General features: G+C 39.0%; 1 protein-coding gene and 1 long non-coding RNA gene across 2 annotated transcripts in view; one reads left to right on the forward strand and one right to left on the reverse strand.

Annotated features, from left to right (window-relative positions):
• Positions 1–484: 484 nt before the first annotated feature.
• Positions 485–14,001, forward strand: LOC113542533 (uncharacterized). Its single transcript, XR_003404313.3, has 3 exons — positions 485–689; positions 9,661–9,724; positions 12,940–14,001. It is a non-coding gene; the product is annotated as an uncharacterized LOC113542533 (long non-coding RNA).
• A 2,637-nt stretch (positions 14,002–16,638) lies between these two features.
• The window catches only part of pappab (pregnancy-associated plasma protein A, pappalysin 1b), a 67,637-nt gene continuing 56,396 nt past the window's right edge, over positions 16,639–27,879 (reverse strand). Inside the window, exons 21-23 of the mRNA XM_053229071.1 lie at positions 27,645–27,716; positions 26,533–26,631; positions 16,639–23,968 (exon numbers count right to left, since the gene is read on the reverse strand). Of these exons, the coding sequence (XP_053085046.1) occupies positions 23,864–23,968; positions 26,533–26,631; positions 27,645–27,716 (276 nt within the window). The 3' untranslated portion in view covers positions 16,639–23,863. The remainder of the gene's footprint in view (positions 23,969–26,532; positions 26,632–27,644; positions 27,717–27,879) is intronic.

Below are 27,879 nucleotides of genomic sequence, written 5' to 3' on the forward strand. Positions count from 1 at the left end.
ATTCAAAAGCCCCTACATGATGGTATGTAGATGTGCACACAAACTTACCTGTTCTCAAACCAAGGGAGCTAGCATAAGGGTGGAAGGAAATAGCACACAACAAACAAATAAACAAAAAAATTGGTTGGTGCTAATCACAACAGGGGGCTGGAACAAGGGAAAGACAAATGACAAAAGAAGTATAAATGTTTAAACAGCAAGCAGGCAAGGAGGCAAGCAGCAAGAAGCACACCAAGGGGTTACTGCAAGGGTTCCAATGTACTGCTTGTAAACCACTCCGCCACTTTTGTTTGGCTCCCGGTGCTACCGCTGGTCAGGTCCTGTCATGCAGTTAAAGGTGATTGCCACTGGGATCCACCTATAGGAGGACAGCCAGAGATAGAAGAGCAAACAAACAGGAGGGAGAAAAAAGAGCAAAGAGGGAACATACAGAAGCAGGCAGACTGACGTGTAACAGAGCCTGTTGACCTGTATTCAAATATGCTTGCATGTATTTGCACAGTTGGATAAAGGGTTCATGACCAGGGTTCATTGCTTGCATCTGCAAATCATTTAACTGAATAGACCCAAGAACTTTAACTTATGGTGGACAAGAAAAGCCGCCTAAACGGTAGGCTGCGACCTCAAAATGTCCAGTTTGTGTTTTGGATAGAAGAATGTGACAGCGTGTGCACTAAACGACTGTTCAGGTATTAGCATAATACACTTTTTTATTTGTCTCTTTTATATTTGCAGATTATTTTGTATTTGGATGCATGCTGAATGCATACGCGTAGAGCTTCTTCGGCCTGTATCACTAGTGAGGTAATTGGTAAAATTAAAATGGTAGGTGTACAGGAGGCCATAACTTCAACCTTAGTGCTTCTGCATCTGCCACTGCAGCAAGTATGCATGTCCTTTTATCAGATTGCAGTTTCAATGCTCTTTAATGAAACTGCAACTTTTGGGATGGCCCAATTACTCACTTTAGCAAATATACCACAAAATGGGTAGGCATTCACTCAGTTGTGTCATGTGGAAGCTCAAGCTTCAGTTTCAATAGACAACCTTATATCATATCAGCCTGTATTTTCAGTAAATGCTTTATCTTAGTTGTTTATATTTTGGGAAATAGATCCAACCAAAAATTAAACCTGTGCAAGGGGGCAGGATTGAGAGTTTGGGAGTAGGTGGGAGTGGGATTAAAAAAACACACCTGAGTTCTTAGATGACTTTTTTTTTTTTACCCAATCTGTATTTTGTTGTCTAATCTACTGTATGTATTTTGGTCTCGACCTGCCATGAACCAGATAGTGTTAACATACTAACCCCCAACAAAGGATAAAATAGTGTGTCCTCTATCCGACAAGGGATGGGGAGTAACACCAGTTATGTGCCCCAAACCCCAATTTGTCCCTAGGCCTAGCATGTCCTTAATCTCCTTTGTTGCTGTTAATCCTCCTGTTTACAGTGCTGTGTATCTGTTTTTACACACTGCTAGTCTTTTGCATTAACAGTAGTTCTTGTCTGTATTTTGCCTCCCAAAATAGCAGTGAAAAATAACAAGCTCCACTACTTTGTGTGATGTTTCACTACCATTGAATGAGGTCAAGTGCATTTCTAAAACAGATATATTCTTCAGAATTTCCACCCTGGTGGAAGGTAGGGGAAAATCCCTTGCTGCATGAGAGACACCCACTTTGGGCACATGCATCCTCCCTGAGCTGATGAGCCTCCTAGTGACCTTGCTGGGGCTGAACCGGGTTTTAAAGCCACAAAGCCATGGTTGTGTCCCTTATGCCAAGTTCACTGGCAGCTCAGAGAGTGTAAACAGCTTCTAATGTCAGACAGGCACAAACAGTTTTGGACAAAATGGGTTCACCCAACTTACAAATGGCAGGTGAAGCAGATCTAAATTCAGATGGACTCCCATTTGGCTTCAAGCTCATTTAGGGCCAGGACTTTCTGCATAAGTGGGGCAAGTTTAGGTTTGCACCTAAAACATGGTATACACTAAAACATCTTTGCATGTACTTCACATGTACTTAACCTGATTTTAAATTGAATTTGTCAACACCAAACCATGGATGAAAAAAAATATATATATATATATGTAATATATAATTTGTGTATTAAACACATTTTATAATAATTTTAAAAAAATTTCATTCTTAAAAAAACGTATTCATTTTTAGCTCAAATTTACATTATTTAATTTTTTAAATGGGTTTTAGCAGTTAAACGATCTTTTTTATTTTCAGATCTTCTAAAAAATTATGTATGTGGTAGTGAACATGTTGGTTGTAACCTAAATATCATAAAACACCTGCTGCTTTTTAGATAATTCTTCCCTTTTCATTCAGTTGATATTCCTTATACTGGCTCATATGATACTGCCTCTCTGATCCTGCTGTCCTCTCTTTAGGTGACTCTTCCTAAATTGCTTTAAAAATGTAGCACTATGATATACAGTACACACTATATTGCCAAAGGTTTATGGACACCAGACCATCACACTCATATTTGGTTCTTCCCCAAACTGTTGCCACAAAGTTGGAAGCATACAGTTGTATAGGATGTCATTGTATGCTGTAGCATTGTAATTTCCCTTCACTAGAACTAAAACATGTTCCAGCATGACAATGCCTCTATGCACAAAGTGAGGTCCATGAAGACATTATTTGCCAAGGGTGCAGTGCAAGAAATTGAGTGGCCTGCACAGAGCCCTGACCTCAACCCCACTGAACACCTTTGGGATGAATTGGAACACTGACTATGTCTCAGGCCTCCTCACCCAACATCAGTACCTGACCTCACTAATCCCCTTGTGGTTGAATGGACAAATCCCCTCAGCCACCCTCCAAATCTAGTGGAAAGCCTTCACAAAGGTGTCCACAAGCTTTTGGCCATATAGTGCATGTACAAAACAAATACACTCACCATCCAATTTATGAGGAACACCTGTACACCTGCACAAGCAGCATATATAAAATCATGCCTTATATTTCACTTTTATAAAATACAGTCAGGTCCATAAATATTGGGACATCGACACAATTCTAACATTTTTGGCTCTGTACACCACCACAATGGATTTCAAATGAAACGAATAAGATCTGCTTTAACTGCAGACTGTCAGCTTTTTGAGGGTATTCATATATATATATATACATCCAAATCAGGTGAACGGTGTAGGAATTACAACAGTTTGCATATGTGCCTCCCACTTGTTAAGGGACCAAAAGTAATGGGACAATTGGCTTCTCAGCTGTTCCATGGCCAGGTGTGTGTTATTCCCTCATTATCCCAATTACAATGAGCAGATAAAAGGTCCAGAGTTCATTTCAAGTGTGCTATTTGCATTTGGAATCTGTTGCTGTCAACTCTCAAGATGAGATCCAAAGAGCTGTCACTATCAGTGAAGCAAGCCATCATTAGGCTGAAAAAACAAAACAAACCCATCAGAGAGATAGCAAAAATAGAGATAGCAAACCCATCAGAGAGATAGCAAAAAAGATAACAAAAATAGATAAATAGATAATAAATAGAATGACCCATATAGCATAACATTTTATCTTTGTATGTTTCATATATTCTAACTGATGAATTGTTTTGCTTACATTGTAAAATAAACTGTTTTTTTCTGTCCATATACAGTATAATGTTTCAAAATGAGCAAGAACAGTACTATTCAATGACAAAATTCTTTTCCTTTTCTACTTTCCCTCTCATACACAGAAGTTCATTAAATCATGCAATGGGCCAGTGAAAATCCCTCAATAAATCTTCTGTAGTAGCTACAGAATCCTAAGAAGAAGTGTAGCTCTTTGAGGGTTTCAGGGACCTTCCATTCCTTGACTACTGCTATTTTGCTTGGGTCAGTTGCAATACCATTTGACACCTGATGACCCAGGAAGCGTACTTCTCACTGAAGCAAATTGCACTTCTGTAACTTTACCTTCAACCCTGTATCCAATAACACTTTAACACAATTACCAGCCTTTCTAGGTGTTCATCAAAGGTCTGAGAGAAAACCAAAATGTCATCCAGGTAGACCAGCTTTATCTAGAAGACCAAGTCACTCATAGACCAAGTCACTTGCCTTAGATGCTGAAATGTGCTCCCTGACTTCTTTGTATTGTGTGGGAGGGGTACGCCTGTATGGCAGTGTCACAGGAACGTCATTGGTCAATTGTATCTCATGCTGCATTTTGTCAGTTTAGCCTAAGTCCTCATCCTCAGAAGCAAATATACTGGAGTACTTTCCTAGCAGTATCTGCAGCTGAGCCCTCTGTTCAGGAGTGCCCTCCTTGGACCTTGTCAAGAATCAACTAGAAACAAGTCAACAGTGACCTGTTCAGGATACAGTGAACTTCTCTGAAACGTTCCCTCACAAGGCTCATTTGACTGCTCAGGTTCTATGTAGGACAGACTACCCAACCTGGTCCTAGGCTGCAACCAAATGTCTTCCTCAGATGGATTAACTACCTGCAGTAGGAAGACATGAATCTGAGAGGTTGCTAATGTGGGCAAAACAATTAAACCACCAGGTGAGGGAATACTCACTGGCTCTAACAGTAACATAGGGCCTCATTCTTCATGGCCCTAAGCCCTTTTGTCATGGCAGTGGACACTGATGAAGCTGGCACATGGACGATGTCTTTCCCCACCACCTGGGTGCAGGTAGATTTATTCGTTAATGGTACTTTCTGCATATGCTGAAAAGCTTCTTGCCAATCAGAATCAAGTGTACTGTTCAATGTAGTGTCAAATTCTGCTTGCACCATTTCCCTACATCTACTGATGATATTCATTCTGAGTGTCCTTAACTACCAGGATCCCACAATTTTGCAAAGTTACTCCCATAGTCCCTACATCCAGGTTGAGGTCCCCTAGGTATGGTATGTCCAACCCGTTGGCTGCAGTTAACTTTAACCACCTAGATGTATAAAAAAATGTCTTGATCATCTCCAGTATCCAGCAAACAGGACACTGTAACCCCCCTTAACTTTAAATCCACCACTAGACACTTGCAGACTGTGTGCTCTAGTAGCTAATTCTGGCATAGGTTGTCTTTAGCTGTCTTTAGGTATTGTGACCTGTCGCATTGTCTGGCTCAAAGCAACTGAGGGAACCCATTTCCCTGAGCAGTGGAGAGTTGTGTGGGGCCCTTTGGCTCTCTTGGCTTTCTGTGTACACTTCTTTGCAATATGGCTCACCCACTACATCTAAAGCATATAGGCTGTCCATCATCTGTAAACTTTGGCTGTGTCCTAGGCCGACTACGAGATCTGTGAACATTCTGCAGGGCTGTATGAGCTGTCAGTTCTCTAATAGCCTTGGTAAGTTCAGCAATTGTAAGATCTTGCTCATTAAGTACTTCAAGGAGGCTCGACAAGGGTTTTCCCCTCACAAATTTTCTGAGCTCTTTTCCAAGTGATGCATCTCGCATCCCGTCAAGGAACTGATCTCTCGGAATAGTTCCCTCATAGGACAGTGTGTCTGGTGACTGTTTCACTACAGATTTCAATATCTGTGATAAGGTATTGGTATATTCTTGGAGGGTCTCACCCTCTGCTTGTCTCTTTTGGTTAAAAACTCTGCAAACGTTGAACAGTGCTATGATTTTCACCAAAAGCCATGACACCATGACACTTATAATGTCATGATGTGTATGAAGCCCCTGCCCCATGCACAATCATATCTCTTCTAAGGTGGAGCCTTTCAACAGGGAAATTATAAAATCAAGCTGTTCTTCCTGACTTTGCTCTCTCTTTGTCCTAAAGACCCTTTCAAGTTGTTCAACAAATTCCTCCACAGACCTCTCATCCTTACTGAACTCCCCACAAAAATCTCAGGGAACATACTGTATACATAAGAGCATCTGGGACTATTCCCTACCATGGCCCTATTAGCCATAGTTTCATCCTGCCATCTACTAAGCTGCTCTATAGGATGTTGCATTTCTTCGAGGCCATTATGCCCCTGTACCTCTGGAAGAAATGGGGCATCATCATTAGAATTCTTGTGACATTTCTCTCAGGTATGCTATATATTCAGTCCACAGTCAGAGTCTTCAGCTATTTAGAGCTGCACCCGTTCAGTCTATGGTGGGACGTCTTAAGGATATAGTTTATGGATGACACACTGTCCATCTCCTAGCCTTCTCATTAATTGGTGTTCCACGAACACAACTTCCAACTGGCTATTTCCTCCTCACTTGCAGTGAGCCACGACCTGCATTCGCTGAACCCACCTTCACTCTCAGGTCAAATGCCATGTTGGCCAGAAGCTGGTTTCGGTACAAATAAACTCTGCCCGTGCAGTATTTTGACAAATTTTTATAACAAAACACTCTGCTCTTAGTTGTACAAAGAAAAGCAAACCCCATTCCTGGTACCAACACTGTGTAGCCAAAGGATCAGATACTACTCAGGACACAATGACTCACTTTGGGGTTCTTTATTTGCTTGTTGCTCAGGCTAAGGGAGCAACGGGTATCCCTTTGTTCAACTCTGATCATAGGCAAAGTAATATAAGAACTTAATGGAAACCATGCATGATAGCATGAAATTTTCACTCAAACTTTGCAAATAAAATCTAACAACATATGATCAAGAACAGCAAAATATGGTCGTTAAGATAAATTACAGTCAAATCCATGAAGAAAAATATGGTAGTAGAGGGTTCACAAATTCTGTTACTTTACAGACTCCAAACTTTCTATGAGGCAACTGTACAAAGATCCTTGAATCTTTTTCTTGGCTAGTCTGCCATTTCCTCAACAGAAAATGCTTAACACATCACTGTGTCATACCCAAATCCTAGGGTTAATGCCAAAATCCTCACAGAACCACCATTCTCTCCCCATGTGCAAAAATAAAAGCTCCCCCTACATCATCCTCTTTCCTATTCTTGTCTTTAGGAAGATTCATAAACACAAACATATAGCAGCCAATCCTTTGTTTCTTACTAATAAGCCTAATTTGTTTTTGTTAAATCTGCACCATCAAATGAGTTTGTGTTGATGTACACCCAGGGTGATGGTAATTCTAATGTTTGCCTGATTACTATTCTTACATGTTTTACTGTGTTATTAGAACAGATGTGGCTGATTGTTCATGCTGGCACTGGTGATTAAACAAGGGATCAGCAGATTATGCCCTATATTTCACACGTAGCAGCCAAGAGTGAATGGAATGAACCGCTCACTCTGAATCAGTGGCTCCCAAGCAACATCACAAATGCATGAAGTGTTGATGCGAGGAGACTGAAAGAATTGTCTGCCAAAGAAAAGCACTATCAAAGTGGGCAGTTCCACTTTTTCCACCTATCACTGAAAGTTGGAAATTCACATTAGCATGTATAATTAGTTTGGTGTATTAATGCATACTATCTTCCAGTGGCTTACAGAAGTGCTTTGTAGTCTCTATCCAAAACACAGCCTCCTGCTAGTTCACTAAGAGTACAATCAGTCTAAATTCCTACTTTTTAGTCAAGGATTTTTTTTCTGTTTTTCAATAATACATAAACAAAGTGCTAATTCAAGGGCTTAGAGAAGAGGTAGGTCTTTAGTCTTCATTTAAAAATAGCCAATGACTCAGCTATTCTGAGATATAAAGGAAACTCACAGAGGAAGGTAGAGAAGATGCCTTGATGCATGTCTTCCTTGTACCCTGAGAGATGGACGTTCCAAATGAGCCATGCTAGAGGGGGTGTGATAAGTGTTTTGAGGTAAGCGGGTACTGGTCCGTTTACAGGAAGCAGGTGGAGGGAGGGTGGTGTGGGAGAACTTGGGATGGTAATAAACAAGGAGCATTTTGGATTAGTTGCAAGTGTCAGATGGTGAGCAGAGGCAGACCTGCCAGAAGCATGTTGCAGTATTTTAGCCTCAAAATGAAAAGGAACTGAACAAACACCGGAGTAGCCTCCGTGGATAGAAATGTCCAAGTCCTCCTGATGTTGTAAAGAAGAAACCTGCATGACTGAGTTATCAGTGTGAGGTGAGAAAGACAGTTGGTTGGCCAGGACTACCCTAAGGTTGTGTGCGGTGACAGATAATGAAATCTAAGAGTTGTCCAGGGAGATCACAAGATCTTGACATGGAGATGCATTTCTGGGGATGTATAGCAGCTCAATCTTGCGGGGATTTAGTTTTAGCTGATGAGTTGCCATCTATGATGAGATATCTGCCAGACATGTTAAGTGCCGCGAAGATACATGAGTGTCTGAGAGAGAACAGGAGTGAATGAATTGAATGTCATGAGTGTAACAGTATAGATATGACCTCACAGAGAGAGTGGGTATAGAGGGAGAACAGAAGAGGACCCAGCTCTGATCCCTATGAGACAGCAGTGGAGAGTCTGTATGGAGTAGATGTGGATCCCTCCAAGTCATCTGATACAACTGTCCCTCCACCTGAGCAGTTAAAGATTTCCCTAATTCCTATGTCCACATCCATCAGTGTTCATGCCCTAGATGTTTACCAATTGGGACAAGGAACAATTAACCATGTGCCATTAACCACTGACACCATTTTTAACTCCCCTGTTAGAATTAACTTCTTCGAGTTCAGTTTTTCTTGAAGAGTGCATTTCAAACCCTCACTTCAAAACCCTGCAACCAACATTGAGAGTCCCAAAAACTGTCAGGTTTAGATCGAACTCTATAAAGCATTAGCCTAGGCCAAGGCCTCTAAGTTACCACCACACAAAACGTGGAACTGTGTTATCCACCTCCTCCCAGGAACTTCTCCACCACATAGCTGGGTGTATCCCCTATTGGTTCCTGAAACACAGACCATGGAAGAATATATAAAGGGGGCTCTAACTTTGCGTTATATATGTCCTTCGACTTCCCAGCAGCAGTTGGGTACTTCTTCACTGAAAAAAGTTGGCAGGCTGCAGCCATGTATTGATTCGTAGGTTTTAAATTTAGTAAATGTTAAATACAGGTATCAACTTCCATTAGTCCCATCAGCCTTAGAATATGTGAGAGGCACTAGAATGGCTGCAGTGATTATAACTTGCTTGTTCAAATTAGGAAAGGGGATGAGTGGAAGACTTCATCACTAATTCAGGCCAGTATGAATATTTGGTGATATCTAATGGAATGGTAACAATACAGGTCAAACCATCCTGCCTCCATCATGCATTATGCCTATCCATTGGAAGATACTGGAAGACACCACAAGAGGTCAGAGTGCACCCAAACAAAGTTACATTCCATAGGTAATGTGTAAATAAATTATGGGGTATGTTCATTAATTTCCCAGTTCAGGACAACATGGAATTCAGAGAACCACAGAGATGGTCAGTAAGAAATTCTCTTGGCTCACCATTAATGATGGTGATTTAATGATGTAAATAACTTTGGTGATTTGCTGGTGATTTAATGATGCAAATAACTTTGACTTTATTGATTTTGACTTCATCATGGATCTCATACAGTCAAATGCTTACACCATCATTCCTATTACTGATTACTGTGTGTTCTCTGGACGTAGTTCCTGTTTTCAAATTGTTTGCTTGGAGTTTCTCACTTGTGTCGGCGTTTAAACTAGACCGTTTTTTATTTTTCACTGATAATTTTGTGCTATAGTTTTCTTTTTTTTTTTTTAAATTTTCCCATTCTGCTGCCTTTTCATTTTCTCAAAGAACGTTTTTGTTTTTTCATCTACAGACAACAAGCAGAGGCCATCCATGTCAGAACTGCCTAAAATCATCTTCACAAAGCATCAACTAAGGTGTGTTTAACATGGCAAACATTCAGCTTGTTCAGTGTATTGAGTGCAGGATGTTTAGTCGTGTTGCTAGAGAGGATTAGCGAGAGTGAGAGCAGTATAGTTTTGGTTGGGGAAAGTCTGGGTGCCTTAGGTAGAGATAGCAACTTTTGCATTAGAGCCCTTTCTGCGGGGCAAATGGGTGACGACTTGGCGGCATTATCGTAAAGCCAAAGCTAGAGCTGAGGTTCACCCATGGGAGCACCACTCCTCTCGGCTTCATGCATCACACAGGTTTGCTCTCCTCAGTGAAGCACCTACTGGGAAGCCTGTTGAAAGAGCTGTGGTTATTGGAGACTCTATCTTATGGCATGTGAAATTAGCTCGACTTTTACAGGCACCAGCAGCACTTGTTAGGTGTATACCTGGAGCCAGGGTGCTGGACATAGCAGGTAATCATAGGGTATTGAATATTAGATCTCTTACATCTAAAATGCTTATTGTAAATATAGCTATTACTAATCAGGGATTTAATGTATTGTGTTTAACAGAAACTTGGATTAAACCAAATGAATAGGTACCATTAAATGAAGTCTACCAGATATAGCCATACACAACACCCTCATCTAAATGGCAGAGGAGGAGGTGTCGCAGTTATTTTTAACAATATTCTAGGCATCAGATGAAAAGCTGGACATGAGTTCAACACATTTTAAATTCTTTATACTAACATAACATAAGTAGCCACAAGAAACAAGTCTACTCAATCGATTCCACTAATTATTATTTACAGATCCCCAGGGCCATATTCTGAATTTCTCTATGAATTTCATCTCAAACCTTGTTGTTTCTGTAGAAAAAACATTAATTGTTGGAGACATTAATATTCATTTTGATAATCCACAAGACCCTCCGAGAACAGTGTTTGTGTCCATTCTAGATTCAGTAGAGGTTAATCAGAACCTAATAGGACCCACCCACAATGGTGATGACATTCTTGATTTAATACCAACATTTGGATTAAATATACAAATTATAGTCACATTTCCACAGTTGGAAGCGATCTCAGATCATTACCTCATCTCACTGAAAATTTGCCTTAGTCATAATATATGCACTTCACCACACCACTGCATCAAATGTACATTCATGTCATCTACTGTAAATAATTTTATCAATAATTCCCAGAGTTATCAACCTTGACTGGATCAAAATCTGACCCCACAGAACTTGATCACGTGACTGAATGCTTAGAGTCAATGTACTGCTACACTGTAGGAAATGTAGCTCCATTTAAAGGAAAAATAATTAGAGAGAAAAAACTAGATCCCTGGTACAATGATCACATGCACATCTTAAAACAGGCCATTCAAAAATGACAATGTAAATGGTGTCAAACTAAATTGGTAGTATTTCATACAGTATGGAAGGAGAGCCTTCTTAACTATAGAAAGGCTTGTATTGCTGTTACATCAAAATATCTCTTCACCCTAACAGAAGATAAGAAAAATAATCCTAGATTCTTATTTAATACTGTAGCAAATTTAACTAGGAATAAGACCACTACAGAAAAATGCACAATATCATTTAGTAGTAGCGATGACTTTATGAATTTTTTCAGTGACAAAATTGAAAATATTGGGCCAAACATTCAGACTATTAATTTAAAGCCAGACAATATAACCACATCAGATCAGCAATTAGAATGCCTTACTCCCAGTCAAGAGACTGATCATGTGTACTAGGTCATTTACCTACACATTTCTTCAAACAGATACTACCAGAAGCAATCAGACCTCACTACAAATAATCAGTGAACACTGGCTATGTACCTAAATCTTTTAAACTAGCAGTTATCAAACCCCAATTTAAAAAAATCTGACCTCGACCCCCTGTCACCAGTCAAACCATAGGCCAATATCAAACCTCCCCTTTATCTCCAAGATCCTAGAAACTGTTGTAGCACAGCAATTATACTCATACCTACACAGGAGTAACATTCATGAAATATGTCAGTCAGGATTTAGGCCTCACCACAGTACTGAGATAGTGCTGGTTAAAGTGGTAAATGACCTACTACTGGCCAATTACAAAGCCCCCCAGTTATGGAACAGCCTTAGTGTCTAGTGTTCAGGACTCAAACATAGTCTCAGTCTTTAGTTCTAGCCTGAAAACCTATTTGTTTAGTCAAGCTTTTTGTTCATAATTTTTTCTCTTAGGTAAAGGCACAGATCTGGAGGGTTAATGGGCATAGAGTGTTTTGATAAACTGGGATATTTGAATGCTGTCACATCCAACCCCCCGCCCCTCTCTCACGTGTTCTCTCAGGTTTGTTGACAGTAGAGTGGCTGGCTGCTTTATGTCCCAGGGTGCCCTCATATCTGTGTTACCTTCTGGCTCACCCTTTTAGTTATGCTATCATAGCTAGTCATGCCAGAGTCCCTGCTTGCACTTTGCACACAATGTATATCTTCTTAAACCATTACAGGACAAGAGCACACCTAATAATCAATGTTCTCTCTCTCTTCCCTCCTCCCTCTCTCTCTCTCTCACTCTCTCTCTCTCTGTCTCTCTGTTGAGCTACACATGTTACTCCTGAGATACCAGTGATTCTGACTCCTTCTGCCTTTTGGACCTGTCTGATCCACACTGATGCCCAGCTTTTGCTTTGCTTTAGCTTTCATCACCTGAAATATATTTACAATATATTTTTGTGAATCCATTTATTTCTGTAAAGCTGCTTTGTGACAATGTCCATTGTTAAAAGCACTATACAAATAAAATTGAATTGAATTGAAAATCACTCACTGCTGCTGAGGATGGCCCCACATAGATAGCCTAAAGGTCAGCATGAGATTACTTGTGGATGGTACCACACAGACTCACAGGTTGTGGATGTTCTTCCTTGGACATCATTGAAAAGTTAATAACTTTGGTTTGATATGATAGACTTAAAGTAAAAACTCTAATGATGCTCATACCCAAGTTCCTGTTAATACAATTAGCACTATTTTACTCTATAGTATACATTTCTAGAAGATAAATTATTTATAGATGAGGATAGGTTCCTTTTTGAGTCTGATTCCTCTCAAGGTTTCCTCTTCTTGTCATCTCAGGAAGTTTTTCTTTGCCAGATGGTCTGGCTGTCCCCTTGGGACCTGTAACTAAGACTTCCATTGAAATAGTTAAGCCCCAGATTTTTAACGACCATTCAATCCTATTAACCATGTTTCTTTCAGATTAGAACAACCACTTTCCTACAAAAGTGCTCCCACTTTCCAGGTGTCTCTGCTCAAACCTGTCACTCAAGGAAATTTCAGGAAATGGTTCCCACAGCTGAATCATCCCCTCCTATGGATTTTGAAGAGCATCTAGTTGACTTCAGGCAACGGTGCCTGTACTATCTGCTGGACTGGAAGGGGCATGGTCCAGAGGACACCTCCTGCTCTCATCTAAAGACATCCTTGATGCCTCCTTAATCACAGACTTTCACTGTGAGCATCTGGACTGGCCTCCCTGGCTGAAAGGAAAACATTAAAATGCATAATTTGATAATAAAGTGTGAAAAAGTCTAAATCATGAAATATAATGTTTAGAAAGTCATTATTCATCAAATATGCACTAACACACTGTTTTCATTAAATACATCTATGTGCTAACAGACATGTGAGCATTGGGTGCTGAAAACAATATTTAGAGAGTTTCAAGGCAATAGGAGCTTGGGAAAGTGGTTTTTCTAACAAACGCATATATGCACGTGCATGTAGTACTTTTCAATGACATTTTCACATTTCTGATGAAAACTGATACGAAAAATGATTGTTTACATTAAAATGCATAATTTCATAATAAAGTGTGAAAAAGTATAAATCGTTAGCAATAATGTTTAGAAAATCATTATTCATCAAATATGCACTAACATAGTTTTTATTACAAACATCTATGTCCTACTCATCACAGGGGTGTTTCAACTTCAGGAGCCGATCCATTGGGCGGGCTCCTGCCCAGGACAATACTCTTGCATGTCACCAGAGGGCAATGTCACCAAAGTTCAACTCCTGTTGCATTTAGCACTTCTGGGTCAAAGACTATATAGGCAAACAACACACGTGTCAAGTCTTGCCTCTTTAATTAGTGTGTAAGTTCTGAGCTTATATACTGTTTCTGCCTTGCCTGTGTTTAGTTCTTGCTATTCCCTGTCTCGTTTATGCTATTGGATTGTCCCTCTCTGGGTTTGGCTATTTTGGATATTTGGTGGTATTGACCTTATGCCTGTTTATAACTATGATTCCTATGATTCTACGTGTATCCTAATCTCTTGAGTCTTACCTCTTATAACAGTGAAGATAAAATAGCCAAAACTCCAACTGGGAAGTGGTCTGATAATTACTATCATTAGCGAAACAAACTTTTTGAACAGATGTTCAGATGCATTTGATGCCCTTTTCATTGCATTTTCAGTGAGTGCTAATTTGAGAGAAACTTCTCATATGGTGTTTTTGGTAAATTAATTCAAACTGCTCACCTTTTTAATCTACCAAATCAACTAACATTGCATATATCCTGATGTAAAGAAAGGTGACATACTGTACAAGCATGAATGCACATAACCCCCTACTCCCTGCCCCAACACACACACACACACACACACACTCACACACAAATGCATACAAACAATGACTGTGCTGTCTAGCTTTCAGCTAAAGTGAACTTCAGTCATGTGCCTACATTGGCAGATAGTGCTCAGCACTCAGACAATCAGAATGTAATGCAGGAGTATACCTCAGCAGCAGCAGTGAATGCATTTCAGACTGGTATTAAGGCTGTCTTAGCAAAACTGAAGCTGGATGCCTGACCCACCATGCTATTCCACAATGTACCAATTTCATCAAATAACTCATACACATTCAAGATTGCACTAAAGCTGCAACCTGATAAAAGAACAAGTATACTGGGATGCAATGGCAAATGAGGAAAACAAAAGGGTTGAGATCAATGACTCCATTAGAGATACTGGTGGCCTCACAAATGGTACAGTCTGTACATTAATCCACATTGTTTACAGCCTAAATATAAGAAAGCTGGCACACTGGTTAGCACTGGCACAGGCATATGATGCTCTAGCAAATGTATCTCTAAAATGATGCTCCTGGTCCTTAATGAGATAATGCCAATGAAAGTAGTGGCAATGGGTATAGAGATTCTACAGGCAACATTCCAAGCAATTGGAACCACCCAAACAAGAAGGCAAGTTTGGCTGGTTCAAACACCATTTCTAGAGCCTGTTAAAAAGGCTCTGAACCAACTGCCACTATTACCTGGAGAGGTCTTTCATGCACAGGCTTAGGAGTCACTAGACTCTTTGGTCTGAGACATGAACTAGATGAGTGAGGTTGCAGGCTACCTTTTAGGTTCCTCTGTCTGTCATCAAACTATTCCCATAAAGTTGGGTTTCAGAAACTGCAAAAAAGAGTAAAAAGGAGTTATAGAGGATACATTACTAGCCACTTTGGTACAGCTATGACAGGCCAAAACAATAAAACAATTTCTTGCCAGATCAGGGCATGAGCACGCTTCCAAAGAACAAACCACTGGAAGGGCATCATAGCAGTGTATCTAGAAGATACAAGCTCTGATAACATTAGATCAGTGGTTACAGAGCGCATTATCCATGAGTATTACTTACAATTTCATCATCAACCACCAGCAAACACAGGGATCTGCTCCACAAAGGTGCTGGACACTAGCCAACCGGCTATACTGACTGGAGAAGTGCAGTTGCTACTAGAGAAACAAGAAGCAGAGATAGTACACAGATTGCCTGGCCAGATTCTTTTCATGATTTTTTATATACAAAAAATAGGCAGAATCCACCCCATTTTAGATCTAAGACATTTAAATCTCTTCTTAAAGCAACTCTAACGTTCCTAATGCTATGCATCCCAGACATTTTTTTAACCATAGACCTGAAAGATGCATGTTTTATCATTCCAACTGCTTTGGAATTAGAGATCTAAAGGCAGGTAAGCCCACTGGGTAATTGACTGCATAGGCATACTCAAACACAGGTCAAGAGATGCTTCTTCCTTTAAATGCCATTCAACATGCCCTATGGCTACGATCCGGGTGGCATTACGAGGAGTGTCACTTTTGGACATATGTGAAATGGCGACATGGAGCTTGCTATCTACCACTGCCAGATTTTATAGACTGAATGTTGCTTCACTGCACCCCATGTGCTCTGTGATGAGAATTTTAAGCGATTCTTATCCTCAATACGTTACAGTATCAGCACTTTGAGCATGTCTGATTCTTAATATAGTACAGCATCAGCATTCTGAATATTTTTCATCCTCAATAAAGAATTATAGCACAAAATATGAGTGCTGTTTATTCATGTCTGGAGTGTACAGGAAACCACCCCAGTGGTCAAGAACATAAAGAACAACTAATGACCCAGAAGTGCTAAATGCAAGAACCTAACAGAAGGTGATGTATGCAGCCATGGTTCTATGACAGCATTGAGGACCACAGGACACCCTGGTTACTTGGATTGATGAGAATGGCCAAAGGGCAAAGGAGGAGCTATTATAGGCAACTTACAGGGGAGTCATGGTCAGGAGATGATGACTTATTTTTACTCCACAAGGAAATGAGTACTTTCCAAGGAAGCATTTCCACATTGAAGACTAAGGAAAAATTACTTGGTACAATGACTTGAAAACAAATAAAAGACATTTACATGGATTATGTTAAATTGCATGTGAAAAAAGACCCAAAATATTATTCACATGTGAAACATAATGTAAAGGCTATAACTGTGAGATAATTGTATAATTAAGCACAAGCTTACCAATTATGTTTACTGAACCAGTGTTTATTGTCTAAATAAAACATAAGAAAAATAATGTCCTTAATATTAATAATGTTTAAAGAGTTTATGAAAAAATATAGTGCAGAAGATGTCTGATGTGTAGAAAAAAGGACAGTAAAACATGAATGACACATCAAGGATCCATATGGAAAACTGACAACTGATTGTAGTCAGTTTATTGCTAAAAGGAAAAGACAAAAAACAGAATGGTGCACAAACCAGTGCATTGGATGTGTAGTAAGATAAAAGAGGGTTCATAAAGTTTAACCAGTGCTTCTAGAGACCAGTGCTAATGAAGAGGAGAGGTACAATTCTAACTTTTTGCATTACAACTTGTATGGCCACACTTACAATCAGACAGGAGGAAGAACTATAGCTCTTTGGCACATTGCTTTCTTTTATAATAGGGCAAAATGATTTCTTTACAGAATACATATTTATGTTATGAAACACAGAAGAACATAAAACATGTCATATATAGATATTTGGCATAACTTGTTTTTAAACATTTTCATAAACTTTTTAAAAACACATTTCTCAGAGTTCTAAGATTTTGCATACATGATGTTGAACATAAAGGCATGGGGTATTCAATATTGATTGATCTAAATGTGCTGGCTTGACTGTTTTGTTTTAATATTTTTATTTTAAAATTTGTAAAATAATTATATAATTATATCAGCCATAACATTAAAACCACCTGCCTAATATTGTGTAGGTCCCCTTTGAGCCGCCAAAACAGCTGTGACCCGTCGAGGCATGAACTCCACAAGACCTCTAAAGGTGTTCTGTGGTATCTGGCACCAAGACGTTAGCAGCAGATCCTTTAAGTTCTGTAAGTTGTGATTTGGGGCCTCCATGGATCAGACTTGTTTGTCAACACCTTGAACTCTTTCTCATGTTCCTCAAACCATTCTTGAGCAATTTTTACAGTGTGGCAGAGCACATTATCCTGCTGAAAGAGGTCACTGCCATTTGGGAATACCATGAAGGGGTGTACTTGGTCTGCAACAATGTTTAGGTAGGTGGTATGCGTCAAAGTAACATCCACATGAATGCCATGACCCAAGGTTTCCCAGCAGAACATTGTCCAGAGCATCACACTGCCTCTACTGGCTTGTCTTCTTCCCACAGTGCATCCTGGTGCCATCTCTTCCCCAGGTAAGCGACGCACATGCACTCGGCCGTACACATGATGTAAAAGGAAAGGTGATTCATTAGACCAGGCCACCTTCTTCCATTGCTCTATGGTCCAGTTCTGATGCTCATGTGATCATTGTAGGCACTTTTGGCAGTGGACAGAGGTCAGCATGGGCACTCTGACAGGTCTGTGGCTACTCAGCCCCATATGCAGCAAGCTGCGATGCACTGTGTGTTCTGACACCTTTCTATCATAGCCAGCATTAACTTTTCAGCAGTTTGTGCTACAATAGCTCTTCTGTGGGATCAGACAAGAATGACTAGCCTTCACTCCCCATGTGCATCAGTGAGCCTTGGGCGCCCATGACCCTGTCACTAGTTCACTGGTTGTCCTTCCTTGGACCACTTTTGGTAGGTACTAATCACTGCATACCGGGAACACCCCACAAGACCTGCCGTTTTAAAGATGCTCTGACCCAGTCTTCTAGCCATCACAATTTAGCCGTTGTCAAAGTCTCTCTAATCCTTACGCTTGCCCATTTTTCCTCTTTCCAACACATCAACTTCAAGAACTGACTGGTCACTTGCTGCCTAATATATCTCAACCCTTGTCAGGTGCTATTGTAACGAGATAATCAATATTATTCACTTCACCTGTCAGTGGTCATAATGTTATGGCTGATCATATATATATATATGGTCAGGTCGAAAATATTTGGACATCAACAAAGTTAGTGTTATTTAGAGTTATAACAATAACAAAATAGCAATTAAATAAAGAATCTGAGCTCAGACTTCTACCTTTAACTTGAGGGTCTTTATATCCAAATTGGTAGAACGGTGTATGATTTACAGCAATTTTTATATGTGGTCTCCCTGCTTTTAAGGGACCAAAAGTAAGGACAAACTAACATAATCATTAATTAAATTGTCATTTCTGATACTTGGTTAAAGGCAAAGCCCCAAGGCCAGATACATGGCCTTGCAGTAAATGCCAGCCGAGCACCACCAGGGAAGAAACCCAGCATCTGGTGATGTCTGTGGGTTCCAGACTTCAGGCAGTCATTAGTTGCGAAGGATTTGCAGCCAAGTATCAAAAATGACAATTTAATTTATGATTATGTTAGTTTGTCCTTACTTTTGGTCCCTTAAACCTGGAAGACCACATATAAAAAATGCTGTAATTCCTACACCGTTCACCTGATTTGGATTTAAATCCCTGAAAATTAGACATGAAAGCCTGAGCTTGAAGCGCCTATTCATTATTTAATTTCAACTCCAATATACTGTGGTAGACAGCTAAAATAACAATTTTAACTTAATAGATATTTAATATCAATAAATTATTCTGGAAAAAGAGTAGCATAAAATTAATTCTGATGATTGTTGGATGTTGGATGAATCTGTCCACAATGCTAAAAATGAATGGACAGTGCTGCTCTTTGCTCACAGGGGGAAACTGCACAAGAGCTTGTCTATACACAGCCAAATATCAGCCACTAAGTTGCCTCCAGCCTTCCTCTGCTTTAATCACATGTTCAACAATTTACATTTGACCACATGAACACCTTTAGTCCCTGATCTTTTCAAAATGGATGTCTGTATGCGCATGCAGGAAATAGACCCCTGAATTTAATACACACATTGAATTTAAAACAGGTCAAGACTTCAATAGAGCAAAGGGGAGCTTTGTGCAGCTTTTCCCATCTGACATTTCTATATCATTTCACTTAAAGAAGAGAAACATTTATTATAAGAAGGGTCATTTCTTCAGTTTGTTTGTAAGGTATGACCCGTAGCTTTTAACTGAAAAATGATAAACTGACAGAGAGAGTGAGAGGGGGAAAAAAAACTCACAAAACTTTTAATGACACCAAGTAATGTTTACATCAGAGACATACAAAAATAACTTAGATGGACACTGTGTAAATATAAATAAAAATACCCACATTCTTAATAAATAATTATATTATTTACAACATTGTATATTGCTAAGTGACTTAAATTACTAAAATACTGAATAAGTAAGCAGCAAACATTCCAAGCATGAGGTACAGCAAAAGGATCCTGTTGACTTTACAGTAGAATATGTTTTATCTTCCAACATTTACATCAGGCTTCACTCGTTTTAATGTAGGTTTTCATGGCTTAAAAGAAAAAAAAACAGAATTTACATATCTTTTTTTTTTTGCAGAAAATAAAAGCAGACATTTACTGCAGAATAACAGAAGTGGTCCCTTCTGAAGTGAAACTGGTTTTGATACTGCTTCGTGAAATTACATGTGTACTGGCATTTGTCCTAGGCACTCTCTCCAAGTGATATACATATATAAAGCAGCAGTATTTTTGTATTTATTATTACATACAATAGCATACAATCTAACACTGAGGATAAAGACATTTATAAAGACTTAATATCACATGGTACATTGATAAATTGAGAACAGTCCTAAGTTTGAATGCTGAACAATAAGCTCACTACTTTACTGTGCTACCTACAGGGTCTTTTCACTCTATTTATTGCCATGCGTTTACTATTGGTGCTGGGGTTGTTCTGTTGGATAGCCGTGGAAGAAAGCTGTATTCTGAGTATATTTGGATTTCCTTTTTTAAGTTTTTGTTATTTCATCCTACCTTTATATTTAGGTGCTAATATTTATCAAAGGGATGAAGTAAAAAAAAAGGTTTAAGTACATTATGATGGACTACACTAAGAATATTAGTTCATGTAATAATTACAATTTACCTGTCTGACCATAGCAGCTTTTGTATGTTAAATATATCTTATTTTTTTATCTTAGATTTTTTAAATCATTGACAAACAATTTTACAAACACTAGTGCAGTAACTGAGTTCAATGACAAAAATACAGATTTTTAATGATACAGTTTAAGAATGCACCGCCAAATCCAAAGCCATGATAAAATAATCTGCATACTACGTCTAGCTCAAGACCACCTGTCCCATTTATTCCTGTTGTCACAGTTGCTTCCAAATAATTTCATAAAAAAACTTATTTGCTGAGATCACATGTTGAACTGACACAGCCAGTCTCTGCTGAATGTGCAGTCTTGCATTTATGCAGCTATGTATCAACATCTACTGCTGTTCCCACATTATCAGTAACAGATGCACAAGAGGAAGCCACAGTGGTGAGTGTGTGGGGCAGGGTTCATGGACACTGTGCAAGATAAATGTCTCTATGCCATTCTGCAGCTGGATGAGGTCATATTGTGATAGTGCACATGCATGGATGGAAAGTGCACATGGGGCTACAAGATATTACTGATTGGAATGCAGCTATAGACTAATCTACTAAATATTATAAGGATAACACATTATATGCAATCTCTTGAAACACCTGAAATCATATTCTCAACTCCCCTCTGAATGAAAATTTCTCTATGTATACCCCTTACACTGATAATGCACAGTAGAGGGGATACTCTAAATAAAATATTCATAATATCCATATGAATTACAACCTACTTGCTTTTTAGATTTTTTTCATGCGTAAACATGAACTGCAAAGTCTGTGAGTTTACTGCTGTTAGTACTGCAAGACAGATCATATCAATGACAATATAATTTATCCTTGTTTGACCTTGTTTGCAGTAGTCTACAAATGATAATTGTTCATAAGGTCTGAATTTAGTTTTAAAGCTCTGATGCTAACAGTGGAACTATGACAGGTCGATGGGGAGGTTGTATATTTGCAGAGAACCAATGATAATCTTTAGGAGGAAACTTGTACAAATTGGTACCCTGTTTTTCAGCCAATAAGTCACCGTGGAACATGAAACACACCTCATAAATTCTGCCTATTTTGAAGGAAAATGTAATTTTTTGTTGTTGTTGTACATTATTAGTCACTATAGCCATTAGTCCCAAAACCAGGGTCCCTGGTTCAAGTCTGCGCTTGGGTTACTGTCTGTGTGGAGTTCTGCATGTTTTCCCCATGTCTTCCTCCAAGCTCTCCAGTCTCCTCCCACCTTCCAAAAACATGCCAGTAGGTGGAATGGCTATGCTAAAGTGCCCCTCTGAATGAGTGTATGAATGAGTGTGAGCATAATGCCCTAGAATAGACTGGTGTCCCATCCAGGGTGTAGTCCTATCACATGCCCAGTGTTCCTGGGACAGGATCCAGATCCATCGCGACCCTGACCAGGATAAAAAGGTTAATGAAGATGAATGAATGAAGGAAGGAAGGAAGGAAGGAATGAATGAATGAATTAATAAATTGTACATCCTTACAAAAAAGTTACTGTAGACATGATAAAGCAATGTTTAATGCTGAAACTCAGCAGTTCACTTTTAAGTAGCTTTTGATTATTGTATCTGCCTCTATAATTTTGCTAATGACTACTACTGTGGCTATTTAGTGTGGAAATTTTGAAGGTTACATTAGTGCCAAGCAAATGGTGATATACATTCCTTCACTTTCGAACTTACTGTAATTCTAGTAAGATCAAAATTCAGACTTATGAGGCATCTGCATGACATTTTGTTGTGTTTTACTGGTATACTGTGATACATTCAATTGAGTTTCTGTCAAAGCTTACCTCAGAAAGTTGTCAAATTAGCGAGGCTACTCTAGTCAGGGTGGGATAATGACTATTGATGTCATTATTATCATTGAATAATGTTCAGCATTTGAACTGGCTCAGTCAAATAAAGTTCAAATAAGCTGCAACTATAATGGTGAAAAAGGATTTACATACTGCATATACCTAAATGCAAAAGTACTCACACAGTTAGTACTGTTAGTGTGTCTCAGCGCAACACTATCAGTCAGCAGGTCTCATAGCAGCATGTCTCTGACAAGTTGATCATGCAAGTTTTAATCTGGTTACAATTTTGTAAATTATGCTTGCTATGACAGTGCTGGAGTTTTGTATGATTATTGTTAAAACATATGTTTTGCTGAATATGTTGTTAGAAGGCCAATATATATATAAATATAGTCCAGAAGTGTTATATGTAAATCCGACAGTCTGACAAATACAGCAAATACCTAAACATGTTTCAGAGTTGTGTAAGCTTTCTGAAATAGCTTTAAATATATATAGCTGCATTATGGCAGGAGGTAAGATGAAGAGCAAACTGTATACACACTCTGCAGAGACATCTGCCTGCATGGCCCGAGCAGGAAATCTAGCAGCAACAGCTGTGCTTTCTGTATTTATGTCCCTTTTATCCCTTCTTCTCTTATTCTTGATCCCTTGCTCTCAGTTACACATATCTCTAAGGCTGTATTTTATTGAATGAATGTCTATTTTGAGATAGGCATTCATTCTATAAAATAAAAATAAGAAGAGTTGATACTTTTCAGATTCAGGTGTGCATATTTCTTGGTGAGTTGCAGGTTTCTTTTGCTGATTTATTGCTTCCCTCATCATCTTCCAATCCATCACGGAGAGACACCTCATGTTTCCTATGTTTCACGCAGCTCAGTGCTGCTTTTGGCTCTTGAAGAACATTTGTCAAAATGCCTTGAAAGTGCTAGTCTCCTTTAAAGAGGACTTTACTTTTCCTATGCTGTAGCAGACCATTTGTTGTTAAATACATCAGTGGGAAACTGAAGGACATGGGTGGGAGAATTTTTATGAATAGCTCAAGTGATTTCTCTGAAGTGTCAGCTTAGGAATTTCCAAGACTGCTAGCTTTTCTCATCCTTTCTTTCCTGATTTTTTTTGGTCATATTCATAATAATTGGTTTCTTTTAAAAAAAAAAAAACATAACAAAAAAACAATGAGAACATGAAAAGGTTTTCTCTGTGTTGCTTTCTAAATACTTTGCTGCAGTTGTGTCTTACAAATAATGACTAGGGAATACAAAACAATAAAACTGTCAAGTACAGGCTTGTGTCCAGCTTCTACTGATGACATCTATGGTTGTTTATTTTTTATTGAGCTGGTTCCTAAAACACTCCACTTTCCATCCATAATTGAACCCTATTTAGCATTGTATAGTTTAGTGTGTTGTTTGCTTGATGAGCGGCATACCATAGGCAAGGGCTCATCGGCAGGCATGTCAGGGTACAGCATGAGTGGAATGGCCCTCTAGTAAGCAGCATGGAGAGAGAAAGGTTTTTTGTTTTACAGTTTTTCCCCTGTTAGGTACCAGGAGGACCTCCAGTGGCCCGGCCTCAGCCCAGTGTACGGTGTCGAATCCCTTTATTGTTCTCCTGTGCATTGGGGTCTCGACACGCACAGTCTTCTCGGGTGTCACAAGACATGGGGAATGGAATCACCTGGAAAAGAGCCACCCATTTCATCAACACAACCAGAAAAGGCCTCATTCTGTGCTTATAAACAAACCTGCATGAATCCAACTTCCAACAGTATAGTAAAATATGTTTAAGGTCAGCCATGTAACCTTCGTAAAACTCTCTTTTTCCACTTAAAGCCCCCAAAACTGCACGTCATCCATGAAGCATTCACACTGACCGCCCAAACCCAAAGGTCTTGTGTCACTTGGTGTGTAAACAGCACAGTAGTACATTGTTTGCAGTTCCTTTCTGTATGTCAGTATGCACTCAGCTAAGGGGCATGCCTGTCAAAGTGGACATAGCAGGGCAGCAGCAGGACAGGGTCTCAGAGCGAAAGAAAAAAGAAAAAAAAACACACACATGTATGGGAGCAGAGGAACAAGGGCTCTCTTGTGCAGGGAGCAGTGGAGGGAGGAATGGCCTCATATTGCCCCGAGAAACACCCAGGGTTTCCCTCTCAGTGTCCACATACACTATGGAGGATTTTCCCAAGTATAAATCTGGCCCATTCATTCTGGCCCACAAGCTCTGGCTGACAACTTTCCACCATCATCATACTCCTTATTACAGTTCTCCAGTCATTGCGTGTATGTGTGCTTGTGCAAATGTGCAACATTTTTTATTGCCTTCAAGCATCTTAACAATTGTTTTAAAAAAACACAGTTTGGAAGACCAAAAGTCATTATGCACGCTCTCTGGGCTGCACGTATGTTTTGGAGACGTAATTATCCCAACCTTGGCTAATAGCAAAAATGACTATCCAGAGACAGGTCTGTGAATAATTTAAGTGCACCTATGGTAAAAAAAAGTAATTCCTTGAGCCTAAAAATGAAATAAATAAACAAAAATAACAAAAATTACATGAAAAGGGTATAATGATGACTGAATGTTTCAAGCTTTGGATAAGCTGTAATGTTATTTTGGAAGGAAATTTGAAAGCTAAAATCAAGTAACATAAAAGGCAGCTTTCATTCTCACTGGTGGTACCCTGACATCTGGGTAATATAAATATCATGCATTTCAAAAGAGTATGACAAGTAGGAACACAAGAGTCAACAATGCAGTCATGGTGAGACGGGGGCATGCAATAACCACAGAGGTCCAAAAACACCAGGCTTTTGTCTTTTAGCCATAACATTGGATGAATAAATAACAATTCTACAGAGAAATGGTTGAGATCAATTGAAGTCAAGCCCCCAAGGTATGTCCAAACACACAGAACCATATAATCTTTCTATAAGATTTTTTTTACACTATTTTACCATTAGTCTAGTCATAAATTACACCAATCCATTTAAGTCTTAAATAATTACTTAATTTCTGAATTGCTATAAACATTTCAGATTAGCTTTGAGATTAAGACAAGTTTTGGCAAGCACTGACACAAGAATAATAACAGAAATGTTATTATATGTATATAGCAAAGTCACTTCCTCCACTGTGATCTCATGTCCAAAATGGTAGACCACATTATTTGACAGCAAAGACTCATCATGACCTGGCCCTCCTCAAGTCCCACAGAACCATTAGGATGCTTTGTGTCACTGTTGCTTTTCTGTCTGCAGTGAGCCACTCAGACCAGGTTTTCCCAGTTGCTCATGGGAGCAGTGAGAGTAATTATGCCCTATTGATGGTGCATTTGGGAGGAAAAGACCTTGGCTTACATCAGGCTTAGAGAAGAGCGATGTGATATATGCTGTGACATTGTGGGAGACTATATTGAAACATATGCAGTCTGTTCAAACAACGATGTAGCTGGCAGCTGATTCTTTAAGACATCTGAAATTAATGCCAGCGTAAACCTCCTAAGTTCAATATTCAATAAAAAGTGTTCAATATAGCCTTTGAAAAAACAACAAAAATTCACTAAACCACTAAACGGGCAGAGAGCCACTAAAATTGTAAACCACTAATGTGGTAGAACCAACATCATATTCAGGCTTTTTGAAGTCATTTTAAATATTCAGGATGTCAGTGTGTAGTTTTTTGACAACTTTTGTGATATAATAGTCAGAGGAATCAATGTTTTATTTGATGAAATCGATTTTTTTTTAAAATTAGGTATCAAGTTATTAATTTATTGACATCATGAATATTTCTACTGAAGGCATAACAGCAGCCATACCAGCTGTATGAGAGTTTACATTTTCTGTCAATCAGGATCTGAAGAGGTCACTTTTCTATTGTTAAAAGGAGGAGGATCAAGTAAAAGAGGATACGTACATCAGGGAAAACCCAGGCTTCTTTGTAGTAAGCAACTTTAAATATATGGTCTACAAAATGAAACACATTCCTGGCTGGTTTTACGTCTAATGAACATTCATATGGAAATACTATATGTACTCACTTGATGAAAGCTATATATTACACATGTTGCTCAATAAATAGTAGGGAATCAGTGAGCTCTTCCCATGGTCATGTGACCTCAATCATCATTTCTATAGCTCTAGTTTTTTTCTCTGACCCACTGCTGGAATAACAAATAATAGCCAGTCTTAAATTGTGAAAAGTAACTTGTTTCTAACACAAACACAACATAAACTCACCGTTTTAGTTTTGACAGTAGAATGACAGCAGTCTCCACCATCATAGTTACAGAACGCTCTGTTGTTGATGGCATCGCAGTAGTTATCTCCCATGAAAGGCTACAGAAGAGAGAAAAAAAACATATTTGCACAGTGAATGTATTTTGAATTAAATTCAGTGCATTCACAAGTCTTCATAATGATCACAAATATCTGGCATGCAGCCAGAATAAATGTGTCCTCTGTAATTACAGACAGAGAGAGAGATGGAGAGTGAGAGAGAAGCATTCACACATATACATCCACACCATGCAAAAATAGACACACAGACAGAGTCTGTTACAATTATGTTGCCCTGGAAAAATTGAGTTTGTATTCCTGAGTCTGTAGATGGAGGCCTCTCTTAATTGGGAAACTAAAGCACTATTAAACTTATATGTGTCTCCCTTGAGAGTTACCGCATATTTCCATCCTGACAGGCTCCAAAGGTTGCTCGGCACACCTGTGACCTTTTTCAAGTTTGAAATCATCTCCCCGACATGACCCGACTCTTTCCAGGGGACTGCTAATTAATTATCCTGTGGCTGAAAGTGGGTCAGAATGTGGCTGGTTCAAAAGACTCTCGTTTGGGCACAAATAAAAACCAGTGACGGGTGAGCTGCCGTCACTGCCGCATTACTGTGCTGCCTTATTAAAGATGATTTGTTGGAAGGTTTCTTAAATAATGGTCTTCAGTGGGTTTTTTTTTTTACATCCAGGATGCACTCAATGTACGGCATTTAAAGTACAACCAATAGCAAAACATAAGGTGTGTAGTAGGAGAAAATGGACTGATGTTAGTTTCCACAGTCATTACAATGTGTAGGATGATGATGATTTAGTCTTATCATTTCACAGCGTCTTGGAGTTTACTTTAAAAGAAAGGCATTAAAAGATTCTAGGATCCTTTAAAATCCAAAAGAAACAAATCACCTATCTAAACAAAACAGAGGAGGTCACTTTGCCGATTCAATTTCTCCCCATATTCATCACAAAAAAGTAGATAATGGTACAACTGCCAATGAGGAACTTTATGTGATTTGCATGCAACAGGAAAAAAATGTCCTAATAATAGCATATAAGACACATCTTACCTCACAACCCTTTATGCAGTGGAGAATCTCTGGGCTTGGATACCACTTCAGTACAATTGTACATACAATACTCTGCAAAAGAGACACAAATATTTATTTTTTATTCCTTTTTGAAACTCTCATGACTTCAACCCTCTTTCTTCTAACTTCATACCTTTCCTGTTTAGTGTCAGGAAATACAGTAATTCATATTAAATAATAATAATCTTTAAGATGAATAACTGAATAAACTGAG

The sequence above is a fragment of the Pangasianodon hypophthalmus genome, chromosome 24 (assembly GCF_027358585.1).
Source record: "Pangasianodon hypophthalmus isolate fPanHyp1 chromosome 24, fPanHyp1.pri, whole genome shotgun sequence".
Taxonomy (NCBI): Eukaryota; Metazoa; Chordata; class Actinopteri; order Siluriformes; family Pangasiidae; genus Pangasianodon; species Pangasianodon hypophthalmus.